This window comes from Coccidioides posadasii, chromosome 5 (genome assembly GCF_018416015.2).
Source record: "Coccidioides posadasii str. Silveira chromosome 5, complete sequence".
Taxonomy (NCBI): domain Eukaryota; kingdom Fungi; phylum Ascomycota; class Eurotiomycetes; order Onygenales; family Onygenaceae; genus Coccidioides; species Coccidioides posadasii.
The window spans coordinates 487,578-514,668 of record NC_089411.1 but is presented as its reverse complement, the minus strand read 5'-3'; the positions used below and the strand labels follow the sequence as shown (position 1 = coordinate 514,668).

Sequence of the window (27,091 nt, the reverse complement as noted above, 5' to 3'; positions counted from 1 at the left end):
AGTGAAAGCTCGGCTGGACGATCTATCTTCCGAGGGGCTGATATCAAAACTCAACTCTCTTTCTGTGAGGGGCAAAGCTTTTCCAGCGCAGCAATCGCACCATAATGGCGAACAACTCGGCGGGCAAGACTCACTCTGAGTCACAAATATACCTCTCTACCAGAGACGGTGACTACGGCGTGCGACTCCTCAACATCCGTTAAGAATTGACAGTGTGCTGATCGGTTTCAAGCTCTCTTTCGAGACCGTTGTTTTAAAGGGACTTGCCGCTGATGGTGGTCTCTTCTTACCCCATCAAATCCCGCTTGCATCGGACTGGGTACGTGCGTGCCGTTCTATATTTCTATGTCGCATGGACGGTTGCCGCCAGAAGCATGATTATTTTATTTTGGCTTTGGAGCTGTTTCATAGGGATTGAAAGACTAACGATAGACTGCAGCGGAGCTGGAAAGATCTCTCCTACGAGGAGCTGGCCTTACGGATCTTCAGCTTATACGTATCAAGTTCCGAGATTCCCGCGGACGACCTGAAAGCCATAATTGATCGGAGCTACTCAACCTTCCGTGCGAAGGAGGTTACACCGTTGGTGCATCTGCAGGACAACAACCTATACCTTCTTGAACTATTTCACGGCCCAAGCTACTCCTTCAAAGACTGTGCGTTAACGCAAGGCCACTGTGGTTTCCTTGGGCTGACACATATATTAGGCGCCTTGCAATTTTTGGGAAACCTATTCGAATACTTCCTCGCGCGGAAAAACCAGGGAAAAGAAGGAAAAGGTAGGTTTACAGGAGCCTTGCACCGTGACAATGTCTCTGGTGAGCTCGGGCCAAGGCCATATGGACTGACCAGCTAGTAGACAGACATCATCTGACGGTAGTCGGCGCGACGAGCGGCGATGTAAGGCCCTCTCCTACAAACTGTCATCCGGGGAAAGTGCTAACGCATCTGCAGACTGGATCTGCAGCGATTTACGGTCTTAGGGGTCAGAAAGATGTATCCGTGGTCATCCTACACCCGCAGGGTCGTGTCAGCCCCATCCAAGAAGCGCAGATGACAACTTGCTTGGACGCAAATGTCCATAATGTTGCCGTGACGGGGACATTCGACGATTGTCAAGTAAGCATTGAGCACCTTAGAAACATTGGGGCTACGGGCTGATGGCACAACAGGATATCGTCAAGGCTTTGTTCAGCGATCCAGATACGAACAAGACTTTGAAACTCGGTGCCGTTAACTCGATTAACTTTTCGAGAATTCTCGCTCAAATCGTCTATTATTTCTATTCGTACTTCTCTCTTGTGAGAAAGTCAACCACCTTCAACCTCGGTGATCAAGTGCGCTTTGTTGTTCCCACCGGAAACTTTGTCAGTATTACCTTCTTCCTCGCTCACCAAGGGCTTAACCTAACGGACTTGAGATAGGGAGATATATTGGCAGGCTATTTTGCGTTCCGCATGGGTCTTCCTGTGGACAAGCTCGTCATTGCAACAAACGAGAACGACATCCTCGATCGCTTCTGGAAGACAGGTCGATACGAAAAGAAGCCGGCGCAAGGTCAAGAGGCGGAAGGTGGCCTGGAAGTCGATGGAGTGAAAGCTCACGAGGGTGGTGTACGGGAAACACTCAGTCCGGCGATGGACATCCTGGTATCCAGTAACTTCGAGCGACTCCTTTGGTTCTTAGCGTACCAATCCGCAGCCACCGGTGGCAGAGACGAGGAGTCGAACAGGAGACAGGCAGGCCGGGAAGTCAGTGCATGGCTTAAGGACCTGAAGGTAAAGGGTGGATTTGGCCCCGTTTCCAAAGACGTTCTCGACAGTGCACGCAGGTCATTCGAGAGCGAGCGAGTCAGCGATCCGCAGACCCTTGATACAATCAAAACCTTTTATAATAAGGTCGGGTACATCCTGGACCCTCACTCTGCAGTCGGTGTCACGGCTGCCCTTCGGTCCCTGGAACGGGCTGACCCGAATGTCCCGCACATTTCGCTTTCGACAGCCCACCCAGCTAAGTTTGCCGGCGCCGTCGAACTTGCTCTCAAAGATAAGGAGGGATTTAACTTTGAGGCGGAGGTGTTGCCGCAAGAGTTTGTCGGCCTGGACAAGAAGGCCAAGCGCTTCATTACAGTGGAAAATGATTGGAAGGTTGTCAGAGAGCTTGTCAAAAAGCAAGTCAAGACGGAGTCTCAGGCTCAAAGCACTTAAGCACCGGCTTTAGGGCGGAGCGAGGTCATGTTTTCACTCCGTACTCCGTAGATTTCTGTATTAATATTATTAGAGCCTGTTGGCGTCCCTAATTCGTTCTTAGTTAACTCGAGGGTAGCGAGTGTTTCAGCTCATGTGGTGTCGTATCTGCGCAATTGGCGATGGTGACTAACAATACATAGTACGGGGTGGTAACACCGGAATAGTCAGTATGGAGCCATCGTATCAAAGTGGTGAGGGGAAGTAAGCGGCACAACGGAAGGGAAGCTGCATGATCCAGCGATCCTGAAGCACCAACATAACAATGAAATCTCTCCACTGGTCTTGCGGAGACACAGGACTGTACTAGTATGCGGAGAAGCCCGTTGTGGGGGCAAAGATCGCTAAATTTGTCAATGTTCTAGAGGTAGCCGCACAGCCGAAGCAAGGTAATAATAGACATTTGAATATGACGAGGCAACAAACATGGAGCATCTGTTCGTCGCAGTCAAAATTTTTCGGGCCCGAAGTCAATGTCAAAATGCCGAGATATCCCGGAGAAGGGGTGGATTGGTCGAGGGTTCTGAGACAATGCCTCGCAGGGAACCGGGGTGTCTTGCCACGCAAAGAAGTGGTATTCACGAGAAGAAGCGATGGCATGCGCAGATAAACGGGAAAAATGTGCTTCATCACCTTGGTTGGGTTGTTAGGCAGTTCCCCGAGGAAATATTACAGGAAGATTAGTCGGATGCCTAGGTAAGCTATCGGGCTCCAGAGCATTGGAGGTTGAAAGGTAAATGAGCCCTAATACCAGAGATATTGAACAAAAATAATACTGACAGGAGATCACTACTTGTATTGAATAGGAACAATTGATGTTGTACATTGTTTGCCGTCGGTCACCTGAAAGAAATCCTGGATCACGGACGGTTGAAATCCAAAAAAAAAAAAAAAAGAAAAAAGAAAAAAAGAAAAAAAAAAGGAATGCAACAAAAGATCGCAGCAGATAGCTGGCATGTGATATTGGTTAATATTGACCAGATATTCTCTGTTGACAACAGCATTTGGTGCTCACCATCTGTCCACGACGTGCAGGATCCTTTTGGGGAAATTAGCAGGTCAACTTTCAATTCCAGAAGAATTACTACATAAAGGGCCGGCTAAACCAATTTGACTCGAATGTTATGCAACGACAGACAAATCCAAAGATTAACAAACAATGGCTTGAGAGAGGTCAGGGCACCATAAATTAAGCTGTTAGGAGTAAATGAACAAAGAAAAATAAAAAATTAAGCTTGGCTATAAACAGATCATACACATATCCCCAACACCGAAGGCCCCAACCAGCATTATGGTGTTCGTTGTCATCGCTGTGGTTGAGTAGAGGCATAATTGTAGTCGTTTAGAGGGCAAAGGCAGCGAGAACCAAGCCGAAGAGAGTGGCAGAGGAGCCAGTCAGAGCTGCAGCAGCGTTGCTGTTGGCGGGAGCTTCGGTTGAAGTACCGGTTGGCTCAGAGCCAGTTCCTAGCGCGGCTAAATGTTAATGTTTTGTGTGACACGGGAGTCCTATGGGAGTCAGGACAATAGCTTACCAGTTGGAGATCCGGTAGCACTTCCACTAGCACCGTCAGAGCCACCAGCACCGCCAGTAGCACCAGGGGTGGACGAGCCACCGTTTCCACCATCAGCGGGGGCGCTGTTGGAAGGAGAAGAAGGAGGGGGAGTGGCAACGGGAAGCGTAGCAGAGCCGGTGAAGAAGTAGGTCTTGATGCAGTCAGATTGACACTTGGCATAGGCCTCAATGGCAGCTGGGCTTCCGTTGCCCTGGTCGCACTGAGCGGCGCACTGGACGGTCTTGTTGGCCATTGCATCGTCAGGGCATGGCACACCAACACACGCAGCCTGGCAGCAGACGTCTCCCTCAGGACCTAAACAACTAAGTTAGCGAAGATGTTAAAAGAGGGATTTACTCCATGATCGCAGCAGTCTACGTCGAAGTATATCTTTTATTTTAATTTTTCTTTTTATTGTGTGTTTAAACCAGAAAAGAAACTTACACGCGAGAGCGCAGCTGGCGGTTGGGGAGAGTGCCATAGTCGAGGAGGCAGCAGACGCTGCAGCAACGAGAGAGAGAGCAACAACACCGGAGTACTTCATTTTGATCGATGGTAAAATGCTGTACAGAAAAAAAAAGGTACAGAGACTGTGATTAAATGGCTAGACGCGAGAAACGACTGTTTACAAGAAGAGATGAGAAAACGAGCGAACGGATGTGTTATTCCTTCAGGAATCACGGAGCGGGATAACGAGCGTCTTAAAAAAGAGGGAATCGGCCTGGCAACAGAGGCGATTGACAAGCTTAAACTTTCGGTGGGAAATTTACACAAACAAAATTTTGATTCTGGGGAAAAAACTGGACCTTTTTAAAGGCCGTGGGCAGCCAGTGGGCCGCCTAGTAGGGGTGGCCCAGACAATGGTGATCTAAAGGTGACTGATTCCGGCATAGCGTTCGCCCAAAGCAGCTGGGGGGTGAGTTGGCTCAGCTGGCGATTTTTACTATTATTGGTGGCGTTTTGAAGGTTGGACGCCTGCTGCTTCAGATCAAACCACCCTTCGAAGCTCGAGCAGCCCAGAGGAGACGGGGTCAAGTTAGTCACAGGGTGGATGTTGTCTCGGGGACTCCTCCCATCTTGCGGTCTGTCGCTGCCAGCGATGAGGACCAGGTTCCGCCTCGGACAACCCTCCAAAACATTTTGTTTGGCTCACATTGGTTCAAAACACCCGACATCAATAGCACTGGTCTCAGGAAATCCTTGCTTTGTGGTGGAGAACGTGGCTTGGCGGCAAGAGTGGAAAGGTCATAGTCGGTCTCACCTTGCCGGCGGAGAGATGAAGGATGCCCAACCCAAACTCTGCGAAGGATAAGACAAGGTGGAATGCAGGCCCATGTCATCTGCATACTGGCAAAGTAGAATTTTTCTCACTCTTTTCATGTAGTCGAATGTGCTCGAACGACCAGGGGGTGTTGTTGATTCCTGCTTGTTCGCTGGATTTGCATCAGAATATGTACTCTATGCGCTGCTGAGCTCGGTGCTATTGCCAATCAAGACAGCCAACATTTCCATAATTAAGAAAAAGGGGCAAAAAAAGAAAAAAGAAAAAAGAAAAAGAAAAGAAAGAAAAAGCAATTGTAAGAATAAGAGCTATCCCAGCCCGCCAGCGAATGAAGCGTGGACAATTCTTAAACCGCCATACAATCGTCTTGCGATCAGATGATAGTATTATGTAATCTGCCTGTGCCAGTGCCGATGACGTAAGGGCGTTGGTCGAGACCCGTGGACGGTCACCTGACTTCGCGCTGCCTCCTGCTTGGTCGTGGGCGAGACGCGACGGACGCGAATCGAGGCGAGTTGACGACGGCCACGCTCCGTGCTCGCCTCCGTGTTCCGTGCCATTGGACGGACTTGCAGGTCCGGCTACCTGATGACAAGAATGACATAAGACAGCCTGTTTGACAGGCCTCGGGATGTCGTAGCCAGCTAGGATCGTGGCAACAATGGCCGACGACGGCTGTTCTGGACTAAGTGATTTCATCACCGACGACGAGCTCTTCAATGAAGTCACTCTCAACGAGGTGTCGGATTCCCAAACCGGCCGGCCGACAAAGCGTCGCCGCTTAAACAGCCATGAGATAGACACGGACAGCACAGGGAGGAGGGAGATCGAGGAAGCCGGTACGGATTCTGACACTTTCGATCCTTCCCTGCCTCCGAATTCGAAGACGACGGGCAAAGGTAGGAAGAGCAACGACGATAACCCCGCTGCGCGAAAGCCCAAGACGTATACTCCAAAGTACCATGTTGACCAGAAGCCTTTGTTTGTCACCCAAACTCAACCTTCATCGAGCCCGTCAAGGATTCGAGGACCCCGGTGGAAAGCGCCGGAACGCAACAAGCCCTCTACGGCCTCGAAGGCAAAGCAGAAATCCCCGCTTCCAGCAATCTGGGGAAGGAAACCGTCAACGATCGGGAGTCATGGAACGAATGGAAAAGATATCGATGCCGCTATCGCTGCATCACTTCGATCATTTGAGGAAGAGCAATCGGCTCGTGGTGATGCCGAAATGTTAGGTGATTCAATAGAAGAGCCGGGTGATACTCAAGTACATGCACCTCCTGAAAAGGAGACCATCTTTGACTTTGAAGATATCCCGGATGATGCTTTTGATTTTGAGCCGGAATTCACCGAAACCGCGGATAAAGAACCGATCTTGATTTCGTCCCAGCCACGGCCGTCGCAGAACACAACGCGCCGCCCAACCGCTTCCCAAAGCACGAGTTTCCGTCAGACGACTCTGCTGGGCGGCTTCGCCAGCAGTAGCAGTAAACGATCATCTCAACCCGCTACGCAGACTTGGCCATCATCCTCCCGGAACGAACCTCCAACCCATCACGAACTGAACAAGGACGCCCTTCGCACCTGGATTTTTCCAAAGAATCTTGGCAGCAGGAGGGAATACCAGTTCAATATCGCTCACAGGGCACTATTTCATAACCTCCTGGTCGCGCTGCCAACTGGCCTAGGGAAGACGTTTATTGCCGCTACGGTTATGCTGAATTGGTTTCACTGGACAAAAGACGCTCAGATTGTATTCGTTGCTCCGACGAAGCCCCTTGTATCACAGCAGGTGGACGCTTGTTTCCATATTGCGGGAATACCTCGCTCGCAGACGACGCTACTCACCGGCAATACCCCACCAGGTGTGAGGGCCGAAGAATGGCGGTCGAAACGGGTGTTTTTCATGACGCCTCAAACGATAGTGAATGATTTAAAAACGGGAATCGCCGACCCGAAGCGCATTGTCCTCCTGGTCGTTGATGAAGCCCACCGTGCAACGGGAGCTTACGCGTATGTCGAGATTGTCAAGTTTCTTCAAAGGTTCAACAACAGCTTCAGAGTACTAGCGCTGACTGCTACCCCCGGCGCAACCGTCGAAGCAGTCCAAGAGGTAATTGACGGGCTAAGCATATCGAGAATTGAAATACGAACGGAAAAGTCTCTTGATATTCGCGGCTTCGTTCATCAACGGAACGTCGAAACGATAACTTTTGAAAATTCAAGAGATATGATAACTTCGATGGAGCTCTTTGCCAAGGCGTTGCAGCCGGTGGTTGATAGACTTCGAAATCAGAATGCCTATTGGGGTAGGGACCCGATGGCTCTCACGCCTTTCGGTCTAACCAAGGCCCGACAGGAGTGGAATTCCTCCCCGGCAGGGAGAGCGGCATCTTGGCCTGTTAAAGGGACAATCAATTCAATGTTTACTGTGCTCGCCAGCCTTGCGCACGCGATCGATTTGTTGAAGTATCATGGAATTGGCCCGTTCTACAGAAACCTTGTCTCGTTCGAAGATTCGGTTTTGAAGGAGAAGAAAGGCGGCAAATGCGCTTCTCAGATCGTTGCAGATGGTAATTTCAAAGTTTTGATGAGCAAATTACGGTCCTGGACCAATACTGAGGAATTTATCGGACATCCTAAGCTTGAGTATCTGAGACGGGCTATTCTGAATCATTTTTTAGATGCTGGGGGGAAGAACGATGGAGATAGCGAAGGGTCGGACTCGAATACTCGCGTCATGATATTCAGTCACTTTCGCGATAGTGCGGAGGAGATAGTCCGAGTCCTCAGAAAGCATCAGCCGTTTGTACGTCCTCATGTTTTCATCGGGCAGGCAAATGCGAAGGGATCGGAAGGGATGGATCAAAAGACGCAATTGGAAGTTGTAGGGAAGTTCAAGACTGGAACCTACAACACTATTGTGGCGACGTCCATTGGCGAGGAAGGTCTAGATATTGGCGAAGTCGACTTGATTATTTGCTACGACGGTCACTCATCACCCATTCGAATGTTGCAAAGAATGGGACGCACCGGCAGGAAAAGAGCGGGGAATATCATCCTTCTATTATCAAAGGGGAAGGAAGAAGAATCATACAGCAAAGCAAAAGATAACTACGAGAAGATGCAGCAACTGATTGCTTCTGGGTCAAGGTTCACGTTTCACACCGATAAATCTTCGCGAATAGTCCCTCAAGATATTCAGCCGGAAGCTGAAGAAAAGATGATTGAAATTCCAATTGAGAATTCTCAGTTGGGCCTACCAGAACCTGCAAAGCGTTCTCGCGCGCCGAAACGGCCTCCAAAGAAATTCCACATGCCTGATGGTGTCGAAAAGGGTTTTACAAAGGCTTCGCGCCTCGGGCGTACGAACACAGACTCTAATGGTCATCGAAAAAGGAAGAGGGTTGTTCGCACCCCTAGCCCTGAGCTTGAGGAGTTTCCGGACCTTGGTGATTTGTGTGCGAATCAAAGCCAGGAATTAGCGGATGACCCGGATTTTCAGGAAGTAGCTGGCAAGCAGATCTCGCGCCTCCGAATGGACGTATACCCGGAACATCAAAGATCTCTTCGGCCAACAGGATTCATAGAGCATGGAAAGTACACCCGCCGGGTGGTCAAGACCTTTCGAAAGATATCAAAATTAGGGTTTGACTGTGAAGCCCAATATAGAGCAATAGTAGGTGACCCTGATGATGACGGAGAAGGTCTCGAGGGATTATCTACGGACCGGGAGGATGATCCTCAGTCTATCACAGCACATCAGTCTCGCGAGCAACCTCCTCGAGTGGAAAAGCGTTGCGGCACGGAAGAGCTTAGCTCATTAGATATCGAAGCATTCTTCCCAAATTTGACATGGCCCGCACGTCCGGAGGCACCGCGCCCTGAGTCTGATGGAACGGATAACGGGAACCAGAAGCCATCCCAGCGAAAAAAACGCTATATGATCAGTGATGATAGTGATGTGTCTGAATAGGAAGTTCAAGGCCATCTACTTTTTGTTTCGACTTTATATATATATATATATATATAATACGTTTGTGCGTAGATGTAATCTTCCGCGTTCTAGTGTCAAACACCTGTAAAATATCAGTTTCTTACGCGGCATAAATTGCACCAGATTGTCCGGAGACGCTTTTGCCGACGCACTTTGGGTGTGTCCACGCACCCGTGGGGATGCTGGCATCTTGTTGACCCTGGGACTCCCCAAGCGTCAACAACCGGCATTTCGCAGCAGCTGGTTCCCCAATCCGCTTACAATCGAGTCACAATGGCAGATACACAATTCGACAGTGCCCTGTAAGTTCTCTGTGGATCATCTGCACCTTGCCCTGTCACTAATTTGGCCCTTTTTCACGACCAATTTACCCCGCTCGACGTGGACCGTAAGGGGGGAACCTCAGAAGCTAACCCGACTGTCGAATATCTAAATAGAGACCTCCTCCGTCGCCTCTCCCCACGCGATACTAAGCGCAATCTTCAGTATATTACCACCCTCGTCCCAGACCTCACAGAAGACCTCCTCGCTTCCGTCGACCAGCCTCTCGAAATCCGACGCTGCCGCCGTTCACAAAGAGACTACCTCCTTTGCGACTACAATCGAGATGGCGATAGTTACCGCAGCCCTTGGAGCAATGAGTTTGACCCACCACTTGACGATGGCACGGTACCAAGCGAGAGAGTGAGGAAGATGGAGGTTGCGGCGAACGAGGCGTTTGATGTTTATCGAGAGTTGTATTTTGAAGGGGGTGTAGGGAGTGTGTACTTTTGGGACTTGGATGACGATGGGTTTGCCGGAGTGGTGTTGTTGAAGAAAGGTACGTTTTTCCCTTTGGAATATGTTCCGATATTACCTCTGGGGATGCTTACGGGAGCGTGTTCCTAGGGATCACACCGGGTTCTAAGAATTCAGGGGCTTGGGATAGTATTCACGTCTTTGAAGCCACAGACAGGGGACGTATATGTCACTATAAGCTTACGAGTACCGTCATCTTACATCTGTCCACCGGCTCAGAAGTACTTGGGGATATGGATCTGAGTGGTAATATGACCAGGCAGATCGAAGCCGATATGCCTATTGAAGGAGACGCTAGCCATGTGGCCAATGTCGGCCGGTTAGTGGAGGATATGGAATTGAAGATGAGAAATCTACTTCGTACGTTCACCGTCAAGCTAGAATGCTTCGAGGGGATGATCCCAGAAGAGGCTAGGCTTCTGGTTTTACGCAGGACTGACGCACATATCTTCACAGAGGAAGTATATTTCGGCAAGGCAAAAGATGTCGTCTCCGAGCTACGAAGTGCGTGTTTCCTCTATTCTACTCTTCTTATTCTTGATAGTTATACTGATATGTGTTTGATTCGTAGGCATACAGCCATTGTCCGAAACAAACAGGGACCGGTCCGCTCACAGAGATATGATCAATTCAATGATGAAATAGTTATCCACTTAGGACCAGTTTTATGCGAGGCGGTAGACTACCTAGTACCTGGTCCTGCGACATCCGAATCATGATTTACGACGATTCTTTAAGATACTTAGCGCACAGTTGTGAATCCAAAGAACTTCTAGACAATACGCATTTTGACTCTTAAAATGTAAAATTCCCTTTGAATTCATTGGTATCCGCTGCCCATATCATAGTAGCTCTTCAGAGCTGCTTCAATTGGTCCGAGCACTAATCTGTAGCGACGACATTCCGTGTGGCACTGGCTGGAGCAACGGACTATTGGCAAATGAATAGCGTAGCGCAGTAAACAACGCTGTCAGGTGAATTTGGTGATTGCCATAAGGTTGTGCAGGCGTATAACCAAATTAAGAGCCACCACCTGCAAGGATGTATAGGAATGCCGTTGGGTTATTACCTGCTTCAATATCAAGTGCCCTATCCAAGAAAGCATCTGCTTTGGTACACTTTTGACAAGACTTCTGGAGAAAAGACTTCAGTTCGAACTAGAAGCCCGCATTGATTTTGACGAGACACGACGAAGCTTGTCTCCGGCGCAAAGAGAAGGATATTTCAGGTGTATAGGACCAAAAGGGTCTCAATCGATTTCCATAGGCTTCAGCTGCGTGTCACTGTTTCGTTCCGCACTGGGATCCTCGGCGTCCATAGAGCCTAGCTTCATCACAAGGTCCTTGGCTTCCGCCCATAGCTCCGCTTCTTTATCCTTCCCGACGCTGTCTTTCCGGGTATTCAACCAACTAGTTTCAAGCGGGTTAAATGCGGCAGTAGCGGAACCTTCAGCCGGTTTAGTAGTTGTTTCAGGGCGAATAATAGATGCTTCTTCAAGAGCGTAGACTTGTCGGCGCAGACGAACATCGATTGATGAGAGGAGGGCGAAGTATTGCGAAGACGCAGCTTTAAAGGCCTCCTGATGAGCTTCTAAGGCGCTCTTGCTAGAAGGAGAATGGCTATCCTTGGTGCCACCATTGGAAAGTGGTATATTGGTTAAGGCTTGGACTGCAAGCCCCGCCGCGCGGAGCAGCTTTGTAGCATCCTAGGGAGGCGATTAACCATTGTGGCGGTTGGAAGAGGGGAGTTTGTAGACCCTACGCGATCAATTTCGTTCAATTGCTCAATTCTATCAGCAGCGCTGAAGGCGTGATCGGGCTCCTGGGAGTCCATGTCCGTATGCCATGAGAGAAAACAGCTGGCGTATCTGCCTGTCCTCCCTGATAGTTGAAGGTCCAATCAATAGATTTCGTAATATGCTTTCAAAATATCACGTGATTAAACACCAGCTTACATGACTAAGCGCTCTTCGGCCAATTATCAAATTGAGTCCCATAGATTCACGGACGGCATCGTCCTCTGGCATCCATCACTATCATGATACCCTCGTCAAACGAAGCCAGGCCGCTTGATTTGCCCAAGAAAGTGTATTTATATCTACGTCTATCTCCAGTCACAGCCGATCCACAGATCGCGTCACGTCAAAGAGGAGTAGATCAAGATGTCAGCTCCAGGCGGAGCCCCCAGCCCTGGCCCTCGCAGTGGCAGCATGGGCCCGAACAACCCACTGCCTACGCCTACTCAGCAGCAGCCGATGAGTAGCGCTCCTCCTGCCGCTGGTGGAACCCCTACTACGACTACTTCATCACCGGCAGTAATGTCGCAGCAAAACCTGAACCAAATCGTAAGTCGCTGCTACTGCTATTCTGACACTGCCGATATGGTGTTCGTTTCCTGACTCCTGTTTGGTTGCTTCAATCTTCATTCAAAAATTTTATAATATCTTTTATATCTTGTTTGTCAAATCTGCCCTGACCATGCCTTCGATCTTTGTGGTTGAATATAAGCAGCTCCCCCTAGGCATTCATTATTCTTTTATTCCCCGGCTGGATTTATCCAGGTATGAATCTGCTCTATATGGGGTTTTCCATGAGCAGATACCACATGCTGCTGAGTTGTGAGATTTGGTTATATATTGCATCCTCTGTTCACTTGCAGGTTTCCTATTGCCATGCTTAGGCCTTGCTTTCTCCTCTTGTCATTGTCTGATCGTGGATGACTCCTTTTCCATGTCCATTATGGAGTCGCTCAATGCTCCAGAGAAGGCCAAAAAGGCATTTGGGGAAATCCTTGAACCCAGGGGACTTTATATATCAGTTTATCCCAACCAAAAAAAAAAAAAAAAAAGAAAAGAAAAGAAAAGCCATACAGCAGACAATGTCGGTGGCAGAAGCAACACAAATCGCACAAAAGTGCACTGCTGCAGACATAGAAACTTTTTTTGACTGTGTTCCCTCTTTCTGCTCGGCACACTACATCATTATATTATGTTATGCTTTGATTCGTTTCTGTTTTTTATCGTCTACTGACTGATTCCGTCTCCAGGTCATCGATTATCTCGCAAAAAAAGGGTATAATCGAACTGAGATGATGCTCAGGATGGAGTCTGCGAGCCAGGAGATTGATGGACGCCCTCTTCCCCCTGTGGGGGATGACTCTCGCACAAGGTTCCGTCCTGCCTTTGGTAGGTGATGAATCACTTGACTTGTGTGAGCTACAGTTCTGACGCGCACTAGATATGATCAGGGCATGGGTTGAGAACAACTTGGACATTTACAAGGCAAGTACTTCATTTTACCTCAGTATATCCGTCTCTAACAATATTGGCAGCCTGAGCTCCGACGTATCCTCTGGCCACTTTTTGTCTACTCGTACCTTAGCCTCGTTTCGACATTAGCACCGACGGAAGCCCGTCAGTTTTTCGATGCGAACAAAGATCTCTTTCTTCCTGATCATAGTGAGGATATTCGGACTCTTGGGCCTGTCACTCTTCCTGAGCATCTGAAATCCAACTCTGTAGCGAAAATATACCGGGAAAACAAGTATCGCATCACTCTGAGCAACCCTGCTTTTTCGAATCTCATGCAATATCTGGAGAGCAAAGGAAAGGAAGGTGGTTCTTTGATATCTGCTCTGCTAAGCAGTTATTGCACTATTATAACCAAGGAACGCTCGTCTGATGAACGGTTCAGTTTTGCCGCCATGTTGGCGAGGGCAAATGATATTGATGGTGGCCCACCTCTAGAGGATGAAGGAATCCCTGGTCATCATCCCGGCTCCGCATACACCGGTGACAATCCCACAATGGCAGGTACACTTCCACGTCTCAAGCTGGGGAGACTTCCTCTTGAACCTGACCTTGAAAACGATGTGAGAGCGGAACTTGAGGAGGCAGACAGCAAGGAACCTCCTCAGCCAGGTCGTCCCTCTCTCGTTCAACATTTCGAGCAAATGATCAAAAAAGAAGACGACTTAGAATCCCCATCGCGTGCGGACATTCCTTACCCGGCATCTCTCGCTCGGGATGTGGCGATGGAAGTTCAGAAAGTAAAAGAAAATCGCGATAGATTTAAGGTTGAGGGTCGCACTGGAGGAGTTGGCCCAGCTATCAGCGTCTGCATGTTTACGTTTCACAACACATATGACGGGTATGCAATATATTTCTATGAACATGGGAGATTCACTAACTTTTCAATAGCATTAATTGCCTAGACTTTTCAGGTGACAACATGCTCGTTGCTGCTGGTATGCAGGACTCGTATATTCGGGTTTGGAGTGTCGATGGACTTCCAATCCAGCCTACATACCCAGAACTTGAGGATAAAGACCTTAAACCGTCTAACTCTCGTCGTCTCTACGGCCATTCGGGTCCCGTTTTTGCCGTTGCATTTGCACCCTCAGTTGCGAGCCCAGACGATGCAGAAGTTAAGACAAATACTCGCTGGCTTCTCTCGTCCTCCGGTGACAAGACCATTAGGCTATGGTCTCTTGACCTTTGGCAGTGTATGGTAGTCTATAAAGGACATGACCAGCCAGTTTGGGATTTGGCTTGGGGTCCATATGGCCATTATTTCGTTTCTGGCGGTCACGACAAGACTGCACGGCTTTGGGTCACCGATCGAATCCGACAACAACGAATTTTTGCTGGACATGACCAAGATGTGGACTGCGTCTGTTTCCACCCCAACTCTGCATATATCTTTACTGGGAGCTCAGATAGGACGGTGCGCATGTGGGCCATTACAACTGGAAACGCAGTTCGTATGTTCACTGGGCACACTGGCAATATCACTGCACTTGCATGTAGTAAGAACGGCAGGATTCTCGCTTCAGCCGACGATCACGGCTCTATTTTTCTTTGGGACTTGGCACCTGGCAAACTTCTCAAGCGTATGCGTGGCCACGGAAGGGGAGGAATCTGGTCTCTATCTTTCAGTGCAGAATCAACAGTCCTCGTTTCTGGAGGCGCGGATGGGACCGTTCGTGTTTGGGACGTCGCAGGCCCCGCTACTGATCCTGGTAGCGCTCAAGGAAAGATCATCGGTGAAGGAGGAACGGGGGCAAAAATCGATGCTGCGAGTACCTCAGCGTCTTCTGCTACTCAAACTACGTCCAGTGTGGGAGCCACAAGCAGCAAAAAGAAGGGGAAAGACGTAGTGGTTACTCCAGACCAAATCAGCGCTTTCCCGACGAAGAAAAGCCCAGTTTACAAGGTTCATTTTACTGGGATGAATTTGGTTATTGCTGGGGGCGCATATTTGCCTTGACTCCCTGGTTGTTTACCCTTCTCCATGTGCTGCTACTTACTCCTTACGATTTCTTCAAATTCAGCTTTTTTTTTAAGCTATGGGCATGGGTTGAAACTTTAACGGGAGCATACGGAGGGCAACGGTTTCCTGTGCCTGGCGTTTTGGATACCTTGGCGTGGCTCTGGGTTAACAATTTGGAAGAAGCACCAATCACATGATTTTCATGATTCCCCTTCGTCTCAGGGATGTATTTATTAGCATTTCTAAATGCCATTACCTTGATATTATCTAAAACACAGGGACCAATTTTCTCTCATTTAATAAGTCTGATGTGGAGACATACATATTTTTACTTAGTAAAGCCGGAGGAGAGTACTAGCCATGTTAAATAAAACTTCTAAAGTCAGGGTAGCCCAAGTCCCTTGGCCATTGCCTTTGAAGCCATCATGTCCCCAACTTTTGGGGGTAAAACCAAGGCACTTCTATCATTTCGCTTGTAGAAATCAACTAGAATTTGGGCCGTTTTGGCAGGTTGATCTTCGTGAATAAAGTGACCTGCTTCCGGGAAAACTTGTAATTGGTATTTTCCTATGATACAATGATTAAAAGTCTCTTCCTAAGGATTGATACTGCGACTCGTTTTGAACGAGGGTACACATACCTTGCATCTGGCCGATAATCAACTCTTTATCTAACCTGTCTGTGCCTGCGAGAAGGAGCAATTTTCCTCCTCGAGCTTCGAGAAACTTTTTACTTAGACCAATAAACCAGTTTTCCCAAAAAGGTTTTGTGTATGCTAGATTAGTTCTCCATTTCCACGGGCGGCAAGCGTCTGACGAGTCTTCGTGGAGCAGGCCTGGAACTGAAACACGTGCTGATGTTGTATTTCGGATTGTTCGTGAGCGGAGGCTGACGGTGAAGAGTTAGTTAGTTGATCTATGAAAAGAAATTGGTTGCATGACGCAAGATGAGATTGACATACTGCCAAGTAATACCAGTCGATAAGGATGGGAAACTTGACGGACGAGTTGAAAGATATGTTTCCATGCTCTGAAGGGCATCCATGGCGGAGCCTAAATGAACAATTAGCTTCTGTATTGCCTTTGTTTTGTCCTCATCAGGGCCATTTAAGAAACTGACGGAGAATGTGCTAACCTTCCACGACGTCGAGCACCGCATAAGCAAGGAGATCCGAACCCAATTCACCATTCTTAGCAACATCCGTAACTACGGCGCCGCCAAGGCTGTGTCCAACTAAAACTAACGGTGGCATAGACTCCCACTTCATCTTCACCTTTGCTTGATTGATGACAAACACCAGGTCGCGACTCAGTGTTTCCAAGCGCAGGTCCAGCTCCGCATGGCTTCCCGCATTCCCAGTATCGTCCTGGGTCCCACGCGTGGAAGTAGTGAGTCCATGATCGCGTGCGTCTAAAGATAAAATCCCTGCTTTTGGAAGAATTTTTCTGATTTCTTGGGCACAGGCCGCGAATGACAACCCCGATGACCCTGCTCCGTGATGCATAACGAACAGAGGACCAGAATCCGTTGGCGAGATAATATAGGCGTGATGAACAATGCGCACATCGGCAATATCTTCCTCGAGAAATAGTTCTCTCTCGAAGAAACCCATCCATGGAAGCGAAGATATGTCTGCTCTTCCTGCTTGCGCCCTTTGGAAATTGGGAAAAATTAGACCTCACGTTTTCAGGAAAATGGGCCGTCATGGAATCTCAGAAATCGCATAGCCAAAATAATCAAAGCTGCTTTGCCCATAGGAGCCTATCAAATCACTTGAAAAGTGAAAATGCTTCGACTATAGGGTGGGAGGTTCCATATCGACAAGCTATATGGAATTCACACATTTCAAAAGAGACATACCCACTATTCCTGGCAAACAAATTTTGACTAGGAGACGGCCTCACAGTGCCCGTAGACGAGGCAGATGACGCTGAGGACGAATCATCCTCAAATTCACCATGTCCAGCACCCCGGTGCTCATGCTCCTGTCTCTCGTCGAACATCGGAACATCAGGGGGAAGTCTCGCTAATCGTGATTTGGCAAATGATTTGTGCAGTCCGCTCATACTATCAAATGTGCCCTAGAGCTAGGTTGCTGGGTTTAATTGCCGATTTGACTATCAAGATCGAGCTGAAATTAGCGCCACTATTTGCGCGAACTCCGCTCACCGATATTGGATGATGCTATTAGAACCGAGGGGAATTCTAGGAGTGAGCTGTCTACAAAGAAATAGCTGTTAAAACGGGTATCAAAAGTAATAGTTTATTCTATATAAAAAGGTATTTTCTTGTTGGTGAGACTCATCAAAGGTGTGACGATGAAAACGGCCTGTCCAAAAGTTACGGCCACACGGAGTTGCCTCGTATGGATGATACGCGATGACTAATAAACGTTATACCACGTGATATAGCTAAGCATTTTGTTGGATGCATGAATGACGTCAGGGGATCTGGTTGCCACAAGCAAAGAACAGGGTTATTGCTCACGATCATGAGGAATTGGCGCAACTGCGGCGCATATAACATGCCAGTTTGCTTGGGAAGGGTGCCGTTCGTGTTGGATTTCATCAATTTTATTGGAATTGCCAAGTTAATCGAAAATTTTGAGCACTCTATCTCTAGATTGATGCTGTAGTGCTTCATCATGTCCCCTCTTTGGGGTTCGAAAAGCGACAATAGCCCAAACAGGGAAGAAGGGCCAGAAGACGGTCAGCGAAGTGAAAGGCCTCGAGATCATCGGGATGAAGAAAGAGAGCCTGATGAACAGACCCGTCTGCTGCCGCAACGAGGTGCATATCTGAGTCCGGATGATCCAGCAGTGAGTACATGCATGGGCGGGCAGTGTCTTCATATCGAGGAACCGGCCAGGTTAACAGACACACATTAGGTCTCTCCTTATAACTTATGGGGCGTTCGTGCCCTTCGGTCCTTGACAGTTCTGTTCCTCATAATAACACTTCTATGGTGGGTGTTGTTGCTCGTATCGATCTTCGTCAGTCCTCCGATGATGAACAGTCGCGGTTCCGGGTTCTTCGATTTCTCCTATACAACATTGACGCTCAGCAATCTGCTTATCGCTCTAATTTTCTTTTCCATCCCCTCACTGCCAATGACGATATGGGGAGGTTTAATGTCATTATTTCTGGCGGTAAACCTGTTTATAATCCTCGGAGTTCCGCGACTCCGAGTTGAAGAAGGATGGGTCGGCATTGCATCTGTAGCATGGGCGACGCTTATATCTTTATATTTGGTCGTTCAGACGCGATCTGTGGCTTGGGGAAAAAGAGAGGAAGAAGAGCGTTTGACCGGTCGAGAAGAGACAAGGAGGCCACTACGGGAATGGGTAGCTGTGCTCATTCAAACCATAATTATGACCATAACGGTCCTTATCGCGATCTTGCTCATGTCGACGTTAATTCTTCGTGCAAGAGATGCTAGTCTGGCCCCTCCGGGAAAGAAATACTATGTCGACAATGACAAGTATCAAGTCCATCTCGCATGTATAGGTGATACTCCTTCGGGCGAGCTCACCAAGGATCGCACTACCCCGACTGTGCTCCTCGAAGCCGGCGAAGAGCCAGTTGAGTATTCTTTCTTGACGTGGGTGGATGCTGCTTACCAACATGGCTCGATTCCGCGATACTGCTACTGGGATCGTCCGGGAATTGCGTGGTCCGAGAATGCTCCTTCACCTCATTCTGCTGGGATGTCTGCCGATGCTCTGTCTGAAGCCTTAGCCCTTGCCGATGAAGATGGGCCGTGGGTTCTCGTTTCTAGTGGTATCGGTGGGATATACAGTCGCATCTTTGCTAGTCGGCACACGCACAATATCGACGGAATAATGCTCGTCGACGCCATGCATGAAGATTTCCTCCCTGACTTAGGCAAGCCCGGTAGAGGATTCATGCTGTGGCTACGAGGGATCTTATCTCCTCTTGGGCTAGATCGACTAGCAGGGGCCATTTTCAAGGGCCGTAACCGAGAGGACCGAGTGTACGGGAAACGAGCCTATCAAGCTGGGAAAACCATCAAAGCGAAGCTGCAAGAGAGCTTAGTGGCAGATTCGATAACTAAGAGTGAAATATCAAGTGCTCGGAACATTCAAACACCTTCTACCCCGCTGGTGGTTGTCAGCTCAGGGAAAGAAATGAAGAGAAGCGAGAAGTGGGCTGATAAACAGGAGGACTTGACGAAAATCACTCAAAACCTGCTTGCATGGGATATCGTGAAAGATGCACCTCACGGGGTCTGGGAGACTGTAGAAGGAAAACAGACGTTGGAAAAGAGACTGAAGCAACTTATCGAGGGCAAAAGTTGAGCCAAACTATCAAGCTTTGGGGTATTGATCTTCACGCTGTTATGCTGCGAAGAAAATATGGCAAACAACAATTTCATTCCTTCCTTGAAACATTGTCCTTCTTGGGCGCAGTGACAAGACAGTCTGTGTGTCGTCTTGAGCGTTGGCGCAAAAACTTCCAGGAGGCATTTGAAAGTGTCCTTGGAATCAATCTTTCATCTTGGTGCAACCTGCAAGCATGTATAGTTATACTCCCCACATAGTTATGTGTGGCTTGTTATTCAAATATTTTATCCAATTTGTAAATTTCAGGTTTCACCTTTCGGACCTAGAAGAATCCCTAGTTGTTTGATTGTCTTAGTGTTGACTGAAACAGGATTTCATCATAGTCTGTTCTGTTCCTGTAGTAACACAATACGCTTGCGGATGCTGTTGCTTTCTCAACTCACGCGAGCCTGGCGCTTTTATGAAGTCGCACCTGGTCAGGTGATCAGTACATATGGATCACGTGTTTCTTGTTTGTTTGCAGTGTTTGCTCCGTCCGTTCCGTCTCATGAGGCATCCATGCATGCTGGACATGGAAGCTGATTTCAAGCACAACTGTAAGTGTTGGACCAACGATCCGAGCTAGCCATTGTCATACTCCCGGGTACGTATTATTGTCTACTATTATCCAGCCTTTCCCAAAAGAAACTCTTCGCTAGTGTATGTATACAAATATACAGACGGACATTTAGTACTCAGAATAAGGATCTATATACAAAGCCAATCGCCGCGCGATAATGCTATTCGTATGCTATGCAAGTTCCTTATTGTATTTAGGTTCCGCCACCACTATATTCGAGTCATCGACGGGTACGACAACGTCGGGCCCCAGGTACTTCTGGCCTCGAACAACCCAAGCAACTAGGGCAATAATGAGTGTAGAGCCCAAAGCCAACGAACTCCAGTTCATCGACTGGACAGTTGGATGTGGTTCTATCGGGAAGACCGCAGCAACCAAGAAGCAAACGAGGAACATAAGCGCCAAAATGTTGATAACATTTCCGCCAATCTTGCCGAGAAAGAATGGCGGTGGCTTAGAGAGATTGCCGTAAATGCTACCGTAGTTACGGTTATGTATACGGCAAATGATGGCAACGATGTATGAGGCCAGCAGTGCAGAGATTGCGATAGTTTGGATGTTTAAGAATGCCTCAGTGGAACCGAGTGGGATCAAAGCGATGCAACAGCCGATGAACCAGGTTAGGAAGACAGCGTTAGCAGGGACATGTTTGTGCGGAGAAACCTATATGAGAACTGTCAATAACCGTCCGTCTGTGGGCAGACTAAGCAATAGATCAACGTACGCGGCTTATCCACTCCGAGTAAGGCAACCCGCCATCACGAGCAAAAGCGTAAAGCTGGCGAGATGAAGTTGTGTTCGCGTTGATGGCGCAGAACAATAAGAAGAAAATGATGAAAGCCATCAAAACCAGCACTGGCTTGCGGTCTTGCGTGGCATTTAGAAGGATTTGGACCCAGGGAGCTCCAGTAGGCGTTTCTAAAACTTCTTTAACGTTGCCCACAACAAACATAGCGGCTAGCAAAATCATAAAGCCGACAAGATAATTGACGCTGGCGGTGATCATCATAGCTCTGGGGAGGTGTCTCGACGCATCCTTCAATTCTTCCGCCAGGTGGACCGCGGAATCGGCTCCGATCATGGTAATGACAGGGCCACTCGCACCCACGAAGCATGCGGTGCCAACGCTTCCCCATCCGGCATTATCTTGGAAGACTGTGAAGACCTCCCTGGCGCTAGACCGATCTCCCATAACAAGGAGAATAATGAAGATCGCGAAGAACTCCAAAATATACAGTGCAAAAACGACGCCTTCAATGCCTGGCATTTTTCTTGCGCAAAAGGTGTTGAAAACGACAGCCAATGTACATATCGCAATGGTAAGAGTCACAACGTGCCATGGCTTCGGGTTGTATGCAGGTGAAGCTACCACGGCAAAAGCTTGTATGGTGGCTCCACCAACATTGGCAGGCGCTGGGACAGCAGCTTGCCACCCCAAAGCACACATCCATCCTAAATTGAAACGAAGATAGTGTCAATCCAATCTGTAAGTGCTCGTACAGATTACATCGGGATACCAACCGACAATGTAGCTGGCAAGTTTTCGCCACTTTGCCGGAGCAAACACAGCTACCCAATGGTACTGCCCACCGGCAGCAGGTTCACTTCATCGATCAGGACATCGAACAACACCCAACATCTATGGCCAACTTACAGAGATGCCATCTCCGCCATTGATAGGACCACAGTGAACATACCGACACACACTCCTACATAGACCCAAACCGCGCCGGCGGGGCCGCCGTTCGTCAGGGAAAGAGCAGCAGTACTGTTGGGTACAATTAGTAAGACAAACTGATCGGCCCAAATTGTATCTTTCTCTTCTGCTCTGGAAGACCAGCTGGGCACTCACAATAAGGAGAATGGCCATGTTAGACCTAAAATCACTGAATACCCGGCAAGCGTTATCGTGGTATAAACACGCTACATACATATTAGTAAAAAATGGGGGATGGAGGGAAAGGTCACTCTAGAGGTGATATCAGGAAGGTTTCTCACATTCAATTCTTGCAATTTATTCATTCGCCTCATGTCCTCCGCATCCTTTGCGGTACCCGCAACGGGTGTCGTACGTGACTTACCCCTGCCATTGAAGAGAACCATCTTGCTAACGAGAAGTTCGCGCAATATCTTCAAAGGAAACTTTTCGAAATGGATTCGTAGAAAAGAAGGAGGAACTACAAGTGGGAAACGGAGGAAAGGGAGATGAGGGAATTGACCATTCCCACACCTGGTTCCCTGTAGGGTTCTCAGTTGCCGTCGATACCCTTGGAGGGGCGCATATGTACCCTATCAAAGCAACGGCCTCAGCAACCACAACTGTCCCGACCTCATGGGAGGTTTGGGCTCTCGGCTACCATTCTCCGTTGAACTCACTCCACGCGAGCTTGCAAGCTCGAACTTCGGACATTCACTTTCACGTTTCGCCTGTTGATTGTGGAGCGTGAAACCCGAATAGCTGACTGGGGGAAGCCCAGTGCCAAGATTGTTAGCCGTTTTTCCCGTCAACCGCGTGCGCCTTTGAGCATGGACCTGAAACGCATGTTCACCGTTAATTGGGTAATGCGCACATCGGTCCCGGTTCACATACGGCCTCCTCCGTACGGCCCGGACAAATCCTTCCGCGACTTAGCGAATATGCATGTTCGGGCCAATTCCAAATTTTCCCCGGAGCCAATTTGCCGGGGTGTCAGACAGCTTTTTCGCGGGTCTGGGCACCCGAATCGACCAATTTTCAGGTGAGCCAGGAGAGCAACAGCACTCGGCAAGATATTTTGTGTTGTTTTATCTTCCAAATATGGATAATCTTCTCAATAACCAGGGCGTGAGGCATAAAAATGCGCGATTGGAGGAATTGCCTATCCTTATAACACGGTCTAAGCCTAACAGCTCAATGCGCATTCCTGTTGGATTTCATACCCTAGTTCTCATCCCGCTCAACAGCAGACATTAATAAAATGTTGCGATACTAGATGTGATTAACCGCGTCACAACCTGGGACGTTAACGTATTTTTATCCCAGAATGCCAATTGATCGAAATTTTGATTTCCTTAAATTCCACGGGAAGATGCAATATGGTGCTCAGTTCTTGTGTTATACTAACCCTGAACCCCGAGCCCACCAACATTCAACACCCAGAGGGAATGGCGGTTGTCGAGGGCCGCGACCGCCTCTCCAGCCTGTCAGCGGACAACCATCAGCCATGGCTATGGGTCACGCATATGTTCTCGCTGGCATTCGTAACCCTGACGGCCCTTATCAGAACCCGAATAAAAAGAAGGCATTATGGCATCGAAGACGCTATCCTTCTTGTCAGCCATGTAAGTCTCAATCTGTGTGCTCTCCCGCTCCTTGCGCAGCTTGCTGATGAAAGAGTTTTCGTCTCTGGCCATTCTTCGAACAGACCTTCTATGTCACCTATTGGATTGTTCTCTTGATGGCAATTCTCGCTTCCCTCGGCAAGTCTGAAAAGGTGACAAGCGAGGCTGATATTGCGAGAGCGTCAAAAGTTCGTTATTGCTTCAGTTGTGCAGGTTGCTTCCGCTGACAGTGGTTTTGTTCACAGTTCGTGTTCGGCAGTCGAATCTTGCTGGCCTTGATTCTCTGCACCGTTCAAATCTCAAACATATTGCTGGTCTATAACATTTTCACCAAATCGGTGGAGCCTTCGCGCATTTCACTTTATGTCCTCCTAGGGGTTACTCTGGCCCAGGGTTTTGTGGGACCTCTGACAATATCGGCCGGGTGCTCACTGGACCGCATACCCTACGTTGGGAAGAATTCTGGGTGTTCCAGTACAGTACGGTTTAATCTCGTTTCCGTCGCACCTCTTTTCGTTCATTGCTGACTATGTGTATAGATAGTTCGTTGGATTATTTTCACCACCTTCGAGACAGTACTGGAATGCGCGCCTATTATTCGAGTGATGACCCAAGTAACCTGCCTGCAAGTTAGCCGCAAGACGAAAATTTTCGTGGTAGCCGCGTTTTCCAGCAGATTGGTGTAAGTACATAGGTTATTTCAAAGAGGATTCGATCAATTCTGACTTTAAGTAAAGAGTGCTGATCCCGGCATGGGTTCACGTAGCCTGTTATGACCGTTTCCTGAAAAAGGGACGTTCTAATATTGGGATCGTGTCAACAATCATCACGGAAGAGCTTTGGGCAAGTATTGCACTTTTCTCAGCGTCCATACCAGTTTTGATGCGTGTAGCGAAGCAATTCACCGTGTCGAGAGAGGTGGGTGATAGGATCATCCGCGATTCCCGCTACGTTGGATCATCACGGTCGAAGAAGACTCTTGACCACAACATCGAGATGACTCCAACAAGCAGCCAAGGGAATTGGCAGCCGTTGAGGAATAAGACGGAGCCATACCTTCACGAGGATAACTATAACGCTGCGATCCTCTCGAAGAAGAAAACTACAGGATCGATCAACAGCGCAAGCGAATCACAGGTGGGGATCTTGAGGGAAGTCCAAGTTGAAGTTTCATCTCTTCGTGTACATAAGGAAAGCCTTGAAGCACCCGTCACTCGTTGATATTTCTTTTTCTTTTTTTCTTTGAAAACATCTTCTCTTTTCCCTTTCAAGGTGTATGCGACTAATACGGAGGACCGGAGCTGAGATAGGACCACATTCTTCGGCAGGAAGCGATGTACGGCGTTGATAGGCACATTGGGAGAGGGACGAGTAGTCTCTTGCAAACTGTCAAATCCTTTGATATGGGACGTGCCCTCTCCTCTCCGCCTAGTCGTCATCTTCACTTCAGATCGTCACCTCTTTTCGGGGGTGCTTCTATTCTCTCTCGCAGAGAGTTGATAGGGTTGTGAGTGATCACGTGACCTGTTTGGTTTGGTTTGGAAATTTATAGCCCCGAGTCTCCGAGCAGCTTCTCAACCTCGCAAGGGTTACATCCTGATACATTCCCTTCCCGCTTTCATTGACAGGGGTGAGTGGAAGCACCCGGATTCCAGCTCTAACTGGACTAGACCTAGTATGCAAGGACACTTGAAGGCAGCACCTTTGGTGAATCATCGAAGCTGCTAAAAAAACGAGCTGCAGCCCCAACTACAATGGACTCTTGTAGTTGGTTACTTGGCATCAACACCCTAGTGTTGAGGTAGCATTTTTTGTATTTTCCCGTCTATGCCAGCCTCTGTGTTTTTCCCCAAATTTTCCATTTCCAACTCCTTACTGTTTCAATTCCTTCGCCCACCATGGACACATTTCCGCTCGAAATAATCGATCTCATTGTATTCTTTGCCGACCATGAGACGCGCGATCAGTTACTCACCGTCTCCCGCCGTTTTCAATGCTCGGTTGAGAAGTACAATTGGAGCGGCTACTGCTGCACTACTCGCAGCATGATGAAAAAGTTCCTCGAAATGTATCGTGGCTACCGCTCCCGGTACCTTCGCTACATCAGCGTCCGTGTGGAATTTCCGTATCTAGTGGACACCGAAAAAATGCCGATCAAGTGTCGTGAGACCACCGATGAGATCCAAGCCAATAACGAGCGTCTTACACGTCAGATTATGGGATTATTCAAGGCCCTGAAGACTTTAGAAGAGCGAGAAGGCCCACATAATCGGCCAGCGGGCATCCGTTTGCATATCGAAAATCCTTACCAACGTGACAACAATCATAAGCATTGTTACCACCACCGATACCGTGGCTGGCGCCTCAGTCTGCTTAACCCGGAGGATCTACCTACTCTCTCGTGTGTCCAAGAGCTCACTATAAATAAGTCATCGGAGTTGGTCGGCTCTGGGTACAGCGAGGAAAGCATGCGACCCCTGGATCTTGGCCTCGTTTCTGCTCTTATTTCCAAGCTTCCTAATCTGGAGGTTTTAAACTGCTTGTATCTCTCCGAGCGTTTTCCAGAGGCTTACGAGGACGAGGTGGTTTCACACTTTACGCGGCCATGGGAAGGGCCTTGGCGTGATACCAGGCATGCCTTTGGCAACACGATGCTGAGTGCACCCACATTGCCTCATAAAATTGAAAAAGCTGAACTTCTCTTTGGCCATAGCCCCCGTTCAGAACTTATGGTCGATCAAGCTCGCGCGCTGCCTGACTTGGTTGACCCTTTTACCTATGACCCAGTCAGCACAGCTCTCCGCGTGTTCTCACAGCGCGTGGTCGAGTTGAAGATACGCGCGTGCGCTGACAGCACCATTTTCTGGCCGTCTCCGGATGATGCAAAATCGGAGTCCCCGTTTTGGCCCTATTTGAGACACCTCCGTGTCGAGTTCCGGCCTGTGTCACCTTCTGGGGTGTGGTATTTCCAAGGTTCGCGCGGAGAGGGTCGGAACACCACCGGATTTAAGGTTACGCAGGAGCACTATCCTCCGGTCGAAGAAAACGCAGATGATGAGCGATGGGATGATGTTTGGGCCTGGGAAGGTGGCCGCTTTGAGAACCGTTGTCCCAATATGTTCCGGATCGTGCCTAGCGATGAGGTCATCGAGCCACTGCTAGAGGCGTTTGCAAAGGCAATGGAGAAAATGCCGTTGTTAGAAACGGCCGAGCTATTTACAATGTTAACCTTCTTCCCCGGCGGGGACACCCAGCAGGAATATCCCGATGATGAAATCGACAAGCGGTACCTATGGGGTTTAAGGTATCATTTTCCTAAGGATAACAAAAGTGGCCCGCTTCTTGAATGGCGGGTCGGCGATTGGCGTCCAAGTAAGAAACTACTACAGCGTTTCCACGATCTCGGGAGCCACAAGGCCGGGAAGCCATTCCAGGAGAAGTGGCTGGACTGGCAATATCTAGATTGGTCGGATCCGTGGCGCGATCTTACCCATTCTTGATCTCTTTTCTTTTTGTCTCTCTCCCTTCTTCTTCTTCTTCTTTATTTTTTTTCTGAGTCCATACTGGAAATGGAAACGAGCCGAATGTGTATAGGAGGTCTTTTGATTTTGAAGCTTATGGTGGTGTGCACGAATGTATGTATTTACAGACATGGTAGGCCAAAACTTGCGTTCTCACGCTCTACGAGGCTCTGCGTCTGCA

General features: G+C 48.6%; 12 protein-coding genes across 12 annotated transcripts; 8 read left to right on the top strand and 4 right to left on the bottom strand.

Moving 5' to 3' along the window:
- The first annotated feature begins 44 nt into the window (after nucleotides 1-44).
- Nucleotides 45-2,327, top strand: THR4 (threonine synthase). Its single transcript, XM_003071480.2, has 8 exons — nucleotides 45-179; nucleotides 233-319; nucleotides 440-656; nucleotides 708-779; nucleotides 860-900; nucleotides 955-1,119; nucleotides 1,173-1,367; nucleotides 1,425-2,327. Exons 1-8 carry the CDS (start codon nucleotides 105-107, stop codon nucleotides 2,205-2,207), a joined length of 1,635 nt encoding a protein of 544 aa, XP_003071526.2. The 5' UTR covers nucleotides 45-104; the 3' UTR covers nucleotides 2,208-2,327.
- Nucleotides 2,328-3,588: 1,261 nt separating this feature from the next.
- On the bottom strand, nucleotides 3,589-4,343 carry D8B26_008138 (uncharacterized protein; the record flags this gene model as incomplete). Its single annotated transcript, XM_003071481.2, has 3 exons — nucleotides 3,589-3,710; nucleotides 3,779-4,114; nucleotides 4,244-4,343. 3 exons carry the CDS (start codon nucleotides 4,341-4,343, stop codon nucleotides 3,589-3,591), a joined length of 558 nt encoding a protein of 185 aa, XP_003071527.2.
- A 1,399-nt stretch (nucleotides 4,344-5,742) lies between these two features.
- On the top strand, nucleotides 5,743-9,057 carry MPH1 (3'-5' DNA helicase; the record flags this gene model as incomplete). The annotated part of the gene is made up of 1 exon (XM_003071482.2): nucleotides 5,743-9,057. One exon carries the CDS (start codon nucleotides 5,743-5,745, stop codon nucleotides 9,055-9,057), a length of 3,315 nt encoding a protein of 1,104 aa, XP_003071528.2.
- Nucleotides 9,058-9,301: 244 nt separating this feature from the next.
- CAP2_2 (F-actin-capping protein subunit beta) lies at nucleotides 9,302-11,576 on the top strand. The gene is made up of 5 exons (XM_066125763.1): nucleotides 9,302-9,380; nucleotides 9,516-9,898; nucleotides 9,967-10,236; nucleotides 10,333-10,380; nucleotides 10,448-11,576. The coding sequence occupies exons 1-5, from the start codon at nucleotides 9,352-9,354 to the stop codon at nucleotides 10,519-10,521; spliced, it is 804 nt and encodes a 267-aa protein (XP_065981847.1). The 5' UTR covers nucleotides 9,302-9,351; the 3' UTR covers nucleotides 10,522-11,576.
- D8B26_008135 (uncharacterized protein) lies at nucleotides 10,448-11,758 on the bottom strand. Its single transcript, XM_003071484.2, has 2 exons — nucleotides 11,638-11,758; nucleotides 10,448-11,581 (listed from the first exon to the last, which is right to left on the bottom strand). The coding sequence occupies exons 1-2, from the start codon at nucleotides 11,707-11,709 to the stop codon at nucleotides 11,126-11,128; spliced, it is 528 nt and encodes a 175-aa protein (XP_003071530.2). The 5' UTR covers nucleotides 11,710-11,758; the 3' UTR covers nucleotides 10,448-11,125.
- A 279-nt stretch (nucleotides 11,759-12,037) lies between these two features.
- Nucleotides 12,038-13,273, top strand: TAF5_2 (Transcription initiation factor TFIID subunit 5; the record flags this gene model as incomplete). Its single annotated transcript, XM_066125762.1, has 3 exons — nucleotides 12,038-12,220; nucleotides 12,922-13,060; nucleotides 13,113-13,273. The coding sequence occupies 3 exons, from the start codon at nucleotides 12,038-12,040 to the stop codon at nucleotides 13,271-13,273; spliced, it is 483 nt and encodes a 160-aa protein (XP_065981846.1).
- TAF5_1 (Transcription initiation factor TFIID subunit 5) lies at nucleotides 13,112-15,372 on the top strand. The gene is made up of 2 exons (XM_066125761.1): nucleotides 13,112-14,024; nucleotides 14,075-15,372. Exons 1-2 carry the CDS (start codon nucleotides 13,459-13,461, stop codon nucleotides 15,141-15,143), a joined length of 1,635 nt encoding a protein of 544 aa, XP_065981845.1. The 5' UTR covers nucleotides 13,112-13,458; the 3' UTR covers nucleotides 15,144-15,372.
- An 84-nt stretch (nucleotides 15,373-15,456) lies between these two features.
- PPE1 (carboxylesterase-mitochondrial 37S ribosomal protein YmS2) lies at nucleotides 15,457-17,368 on the bottom strand. The gene is made up of 5 exons (XM_003071486.2): nucleotides 17,007-17,368; nucleotides 16,281-16,798; nucleotides 16,108-16,198; nucleotides 15,787-16,034; nucleotides 15,457-15,713 (listed from the first exon to the last, which is right to left on the bottom strand). Exons 1-5 carry the CDS (start codon nucleotides 17,210-17,212, stop codon nucleotides 15,529-15,531), a joined length of 1,248 nt encoding a protein of 415 aa, XP_003071532.2. The 5' UTR covers nucleotides 17,213-17,368; the 3' UTR covers nucleotides 15,457-15,528.
- Nucleotides 17,369-17,634: 266 nt separating this feature from the next.
- D8B26_008131 (uncharacterized protein) lies at nucleotides 17,635-19,717 on the top strand. Its single transcript, XM_066125760.1, has 2 exons — nucleotides 17,635-17,964; nucleotides 18,034-19,717. The coding sequence occupies exons 1-2, from the start codon at nucleotides 17,791-17,793 to the stop codon at nucleotides 19,462-19,464; spliced, it is 1,605 nt and encodes a 534-aa protein (XP_065981844.1). The 5' UTR covers nucleotides 17,635-17,790; the 3' UTR covers nucleotides 19,465-19,717.
- Nucleotides 19,718-20,092: 375 nt separating this feature from the next.
- Nucleotides 20,093-22,812, bottom strand: D8B26_008130 (uncharacterized protein). Its single transcript, XM_003071488.2, has 7 exons — nucleotides 22,659-22,812; nucleotides 22,067-22,600; nucleotides 21,921-21,991; nucleotides 21,723-21,836; nucleotides 21,590-21,672; nucleotides 20,793-21,520; nucleotides 20,093-20,731 (listed from the first exon to the last, which is right to left on the bottom strand). Exons 2-7 carry the CDS (start codon nucleotides 22,169-22,171, stop codon nucleotides 20,240-20,242), a joined length of 1,593 nt encoding a protein of 530 aa, XP_003071534.1. The 5' UTR covers nucleotides 22,172-22,600; nucleotides 22,659-22,812; the 3' UTR covers nucleotides 20,093-20,239.
- Nucleotides 22,813-23,143: 331 nt separating this feature from the next.
- On the top strand, nucleotides 23,144-24,900 carry D8B26_008129 (uncharacterized protein; the record flags this gene model as incomplete). Its single annotated transcript, XM_066125759.1, has 6 exons — nucleotides 23,144-23,389; nucleotides 23,473-23,577; nucleotides 23,635-23,868; nucleotides 23,929-24,071; nucleotides 24,127-24,526; nucleotides 24,700-24,900. The coding sequence occupies 6 exons, from the start codon at nucleotides 23,144-23,146 to the stop codon at nucleotides 24,898-24,900; spliced, it is 1,329 nt and encodes a 442-aa protein (XP_065981843.1).
- Nucleotides 24,901-25,287: 387 nt separating this feature from the next.
- On the top strand, nucleotides 25,288-27,083 carry D8B26_008128 (uncharacterized protein; the record flags this gene model as incomplete). Its single annotated transcript, XM_003071489.2, has 1 exon — nucleotides 25,288-27,083. One exon carries the CDS (start codon nucleotides 25,288-25,290, stop codon nucleotides 26,887-26,889), a length of 1,602 nt encoding a protein of 533 aa, XP_003071535.2. The 3' UTR covers nucleotides 26,890-27,083.
- Between the last annotated feature and the right edge of the window lie 8 nt (nucleotides 27,084-27,091).

Excerpts from the sequence above, each read along its gene's own strand:
- THR4 (XM_003071480.2), top strand. The coding sequence starts at position 105 with ATGGCGAACAACTCGGCGGGCAAGACTCACTCTGAGTCACAAATATAC. Across the intron at positions 180-232 it reads CCAGAGACGGTGACTACGGC|CTCTCTTTCGAGACCGTTGT; the intron begins GTGCGACTCCTC and ends ATCGGTTTCAAG. Across the intron at positions 1,368-1,424 it reads TTGTTCCCACCGGAAACTTT|GGAGATATATTGGCAGGCTA; the intron begins GTCAGTATTACC and ends GACTTGAGATAG.
- CAP2_2 (XM_066125763.1), top strand. The coding sequence starts at position 9,352 with ATGGCAGATACACAATTCGACAGTGCCCT. Across the intron at positions 9,899-9,966 it reads AGTGGTGTTGTTGAAGAAAG|GGATCACACCGGGTTCTAAG; the intron begins GTACGTTTTTCC and ends GCGTGTTCCTAG. Across the intron at positions 10,381-10,447 it reads TGTCGTCTCCGAGCTACGAA|GCATACAGCCATTGTCCGAA; the intron begins GTGCGTGTTTCC and ends TTTGATTCGTAG.
- D8B26_008135 (XM_003071484.2), bottom strand. The coding sequence starts at position 11,709 with ATGGACTCCCAGGAGCCCGATCACGCCTTCAGCGCTGCTGATAGAATT. Across the intron at positions 11,582-11,637 it reads AATTGAACGAAATTGATCGC|GATGCTACAAAGCTGCTCCG; the intron begins GTAGGGTCTACA and ends TCGCCTCCCTAG.
- TAF5_1 (XM_066125761.1), top strand. The coding sequence starts at position 13,459 with ATGCAATATCTGGAGAGCAAAGGAAAGGAAGGTGGTTCTTTGATATCT. Across the intron at positions 14,025-14,074 it reads TTTCACAACACATATGACGG|CATTAATTGCCTAGACTTTT; the intron begins GTATGCAATATA and ends ACTTTTCAATAG.
- PPE1 (XM_003071486.2), bottom strand. The coding sequence starts at position 17,212 with ATGAGCGGACTGCACAAATCATTTGCCAAATCACGATTAGCGAGACTT. Across the intron at positions 16,199-16,280 it reads GGTGCTCGACGTCGTGGAAG|GCTCCGCCATGGATGCCCTT; the intron begins GTTAGCACATTC and ends TTGTTCATTTAG. Across the intron at positions 15,714-15,786 it reads GATTATCGGCCAGATGCAAG|GAAAATACCAATTACAAGTT; the intron begins GTATGTGTACCC and ends ATTGTATCATAG.
- D8B26_008131 (XM_066125760.1), top strand. The coding sequence starts at position 17,791 with ATGTCCCCTCTTTGGGGTTCGAAAAGCGACAATAGCCCAAACAGGGAA. Across the intron at positions 17,965-18,033 it reads TGAGTCCGGATGATCCAGCA|GTCTCTCCTTATAACTTATG; the intron begins GTGAGTACATGC and ends GACACACATTAG.
- D8B26_008130 (XM_003071488.2), bottom strand. The coding sequence starts at position 22,171 with ATGGTTCTCTTCAATGGCAGGGGTAAGTCACGTACGACACCCGTTGCG. Across the intron at positions 21,837-21,920 it reads ACATGGCCATTCTCCTTATT|TACTGCTGCTCTTTCCCTGA; the intron begins GTGAGTGCCCAG and ends TGTACCCAACAG. Across the intron at positions 20,732-20,792 it reads ACTCGGAGTGGATAAGCCGC|GTTTCTCCGCACAAACATGT; the intron begins GTACGTTGATCT and ends GTTCTCATATAG.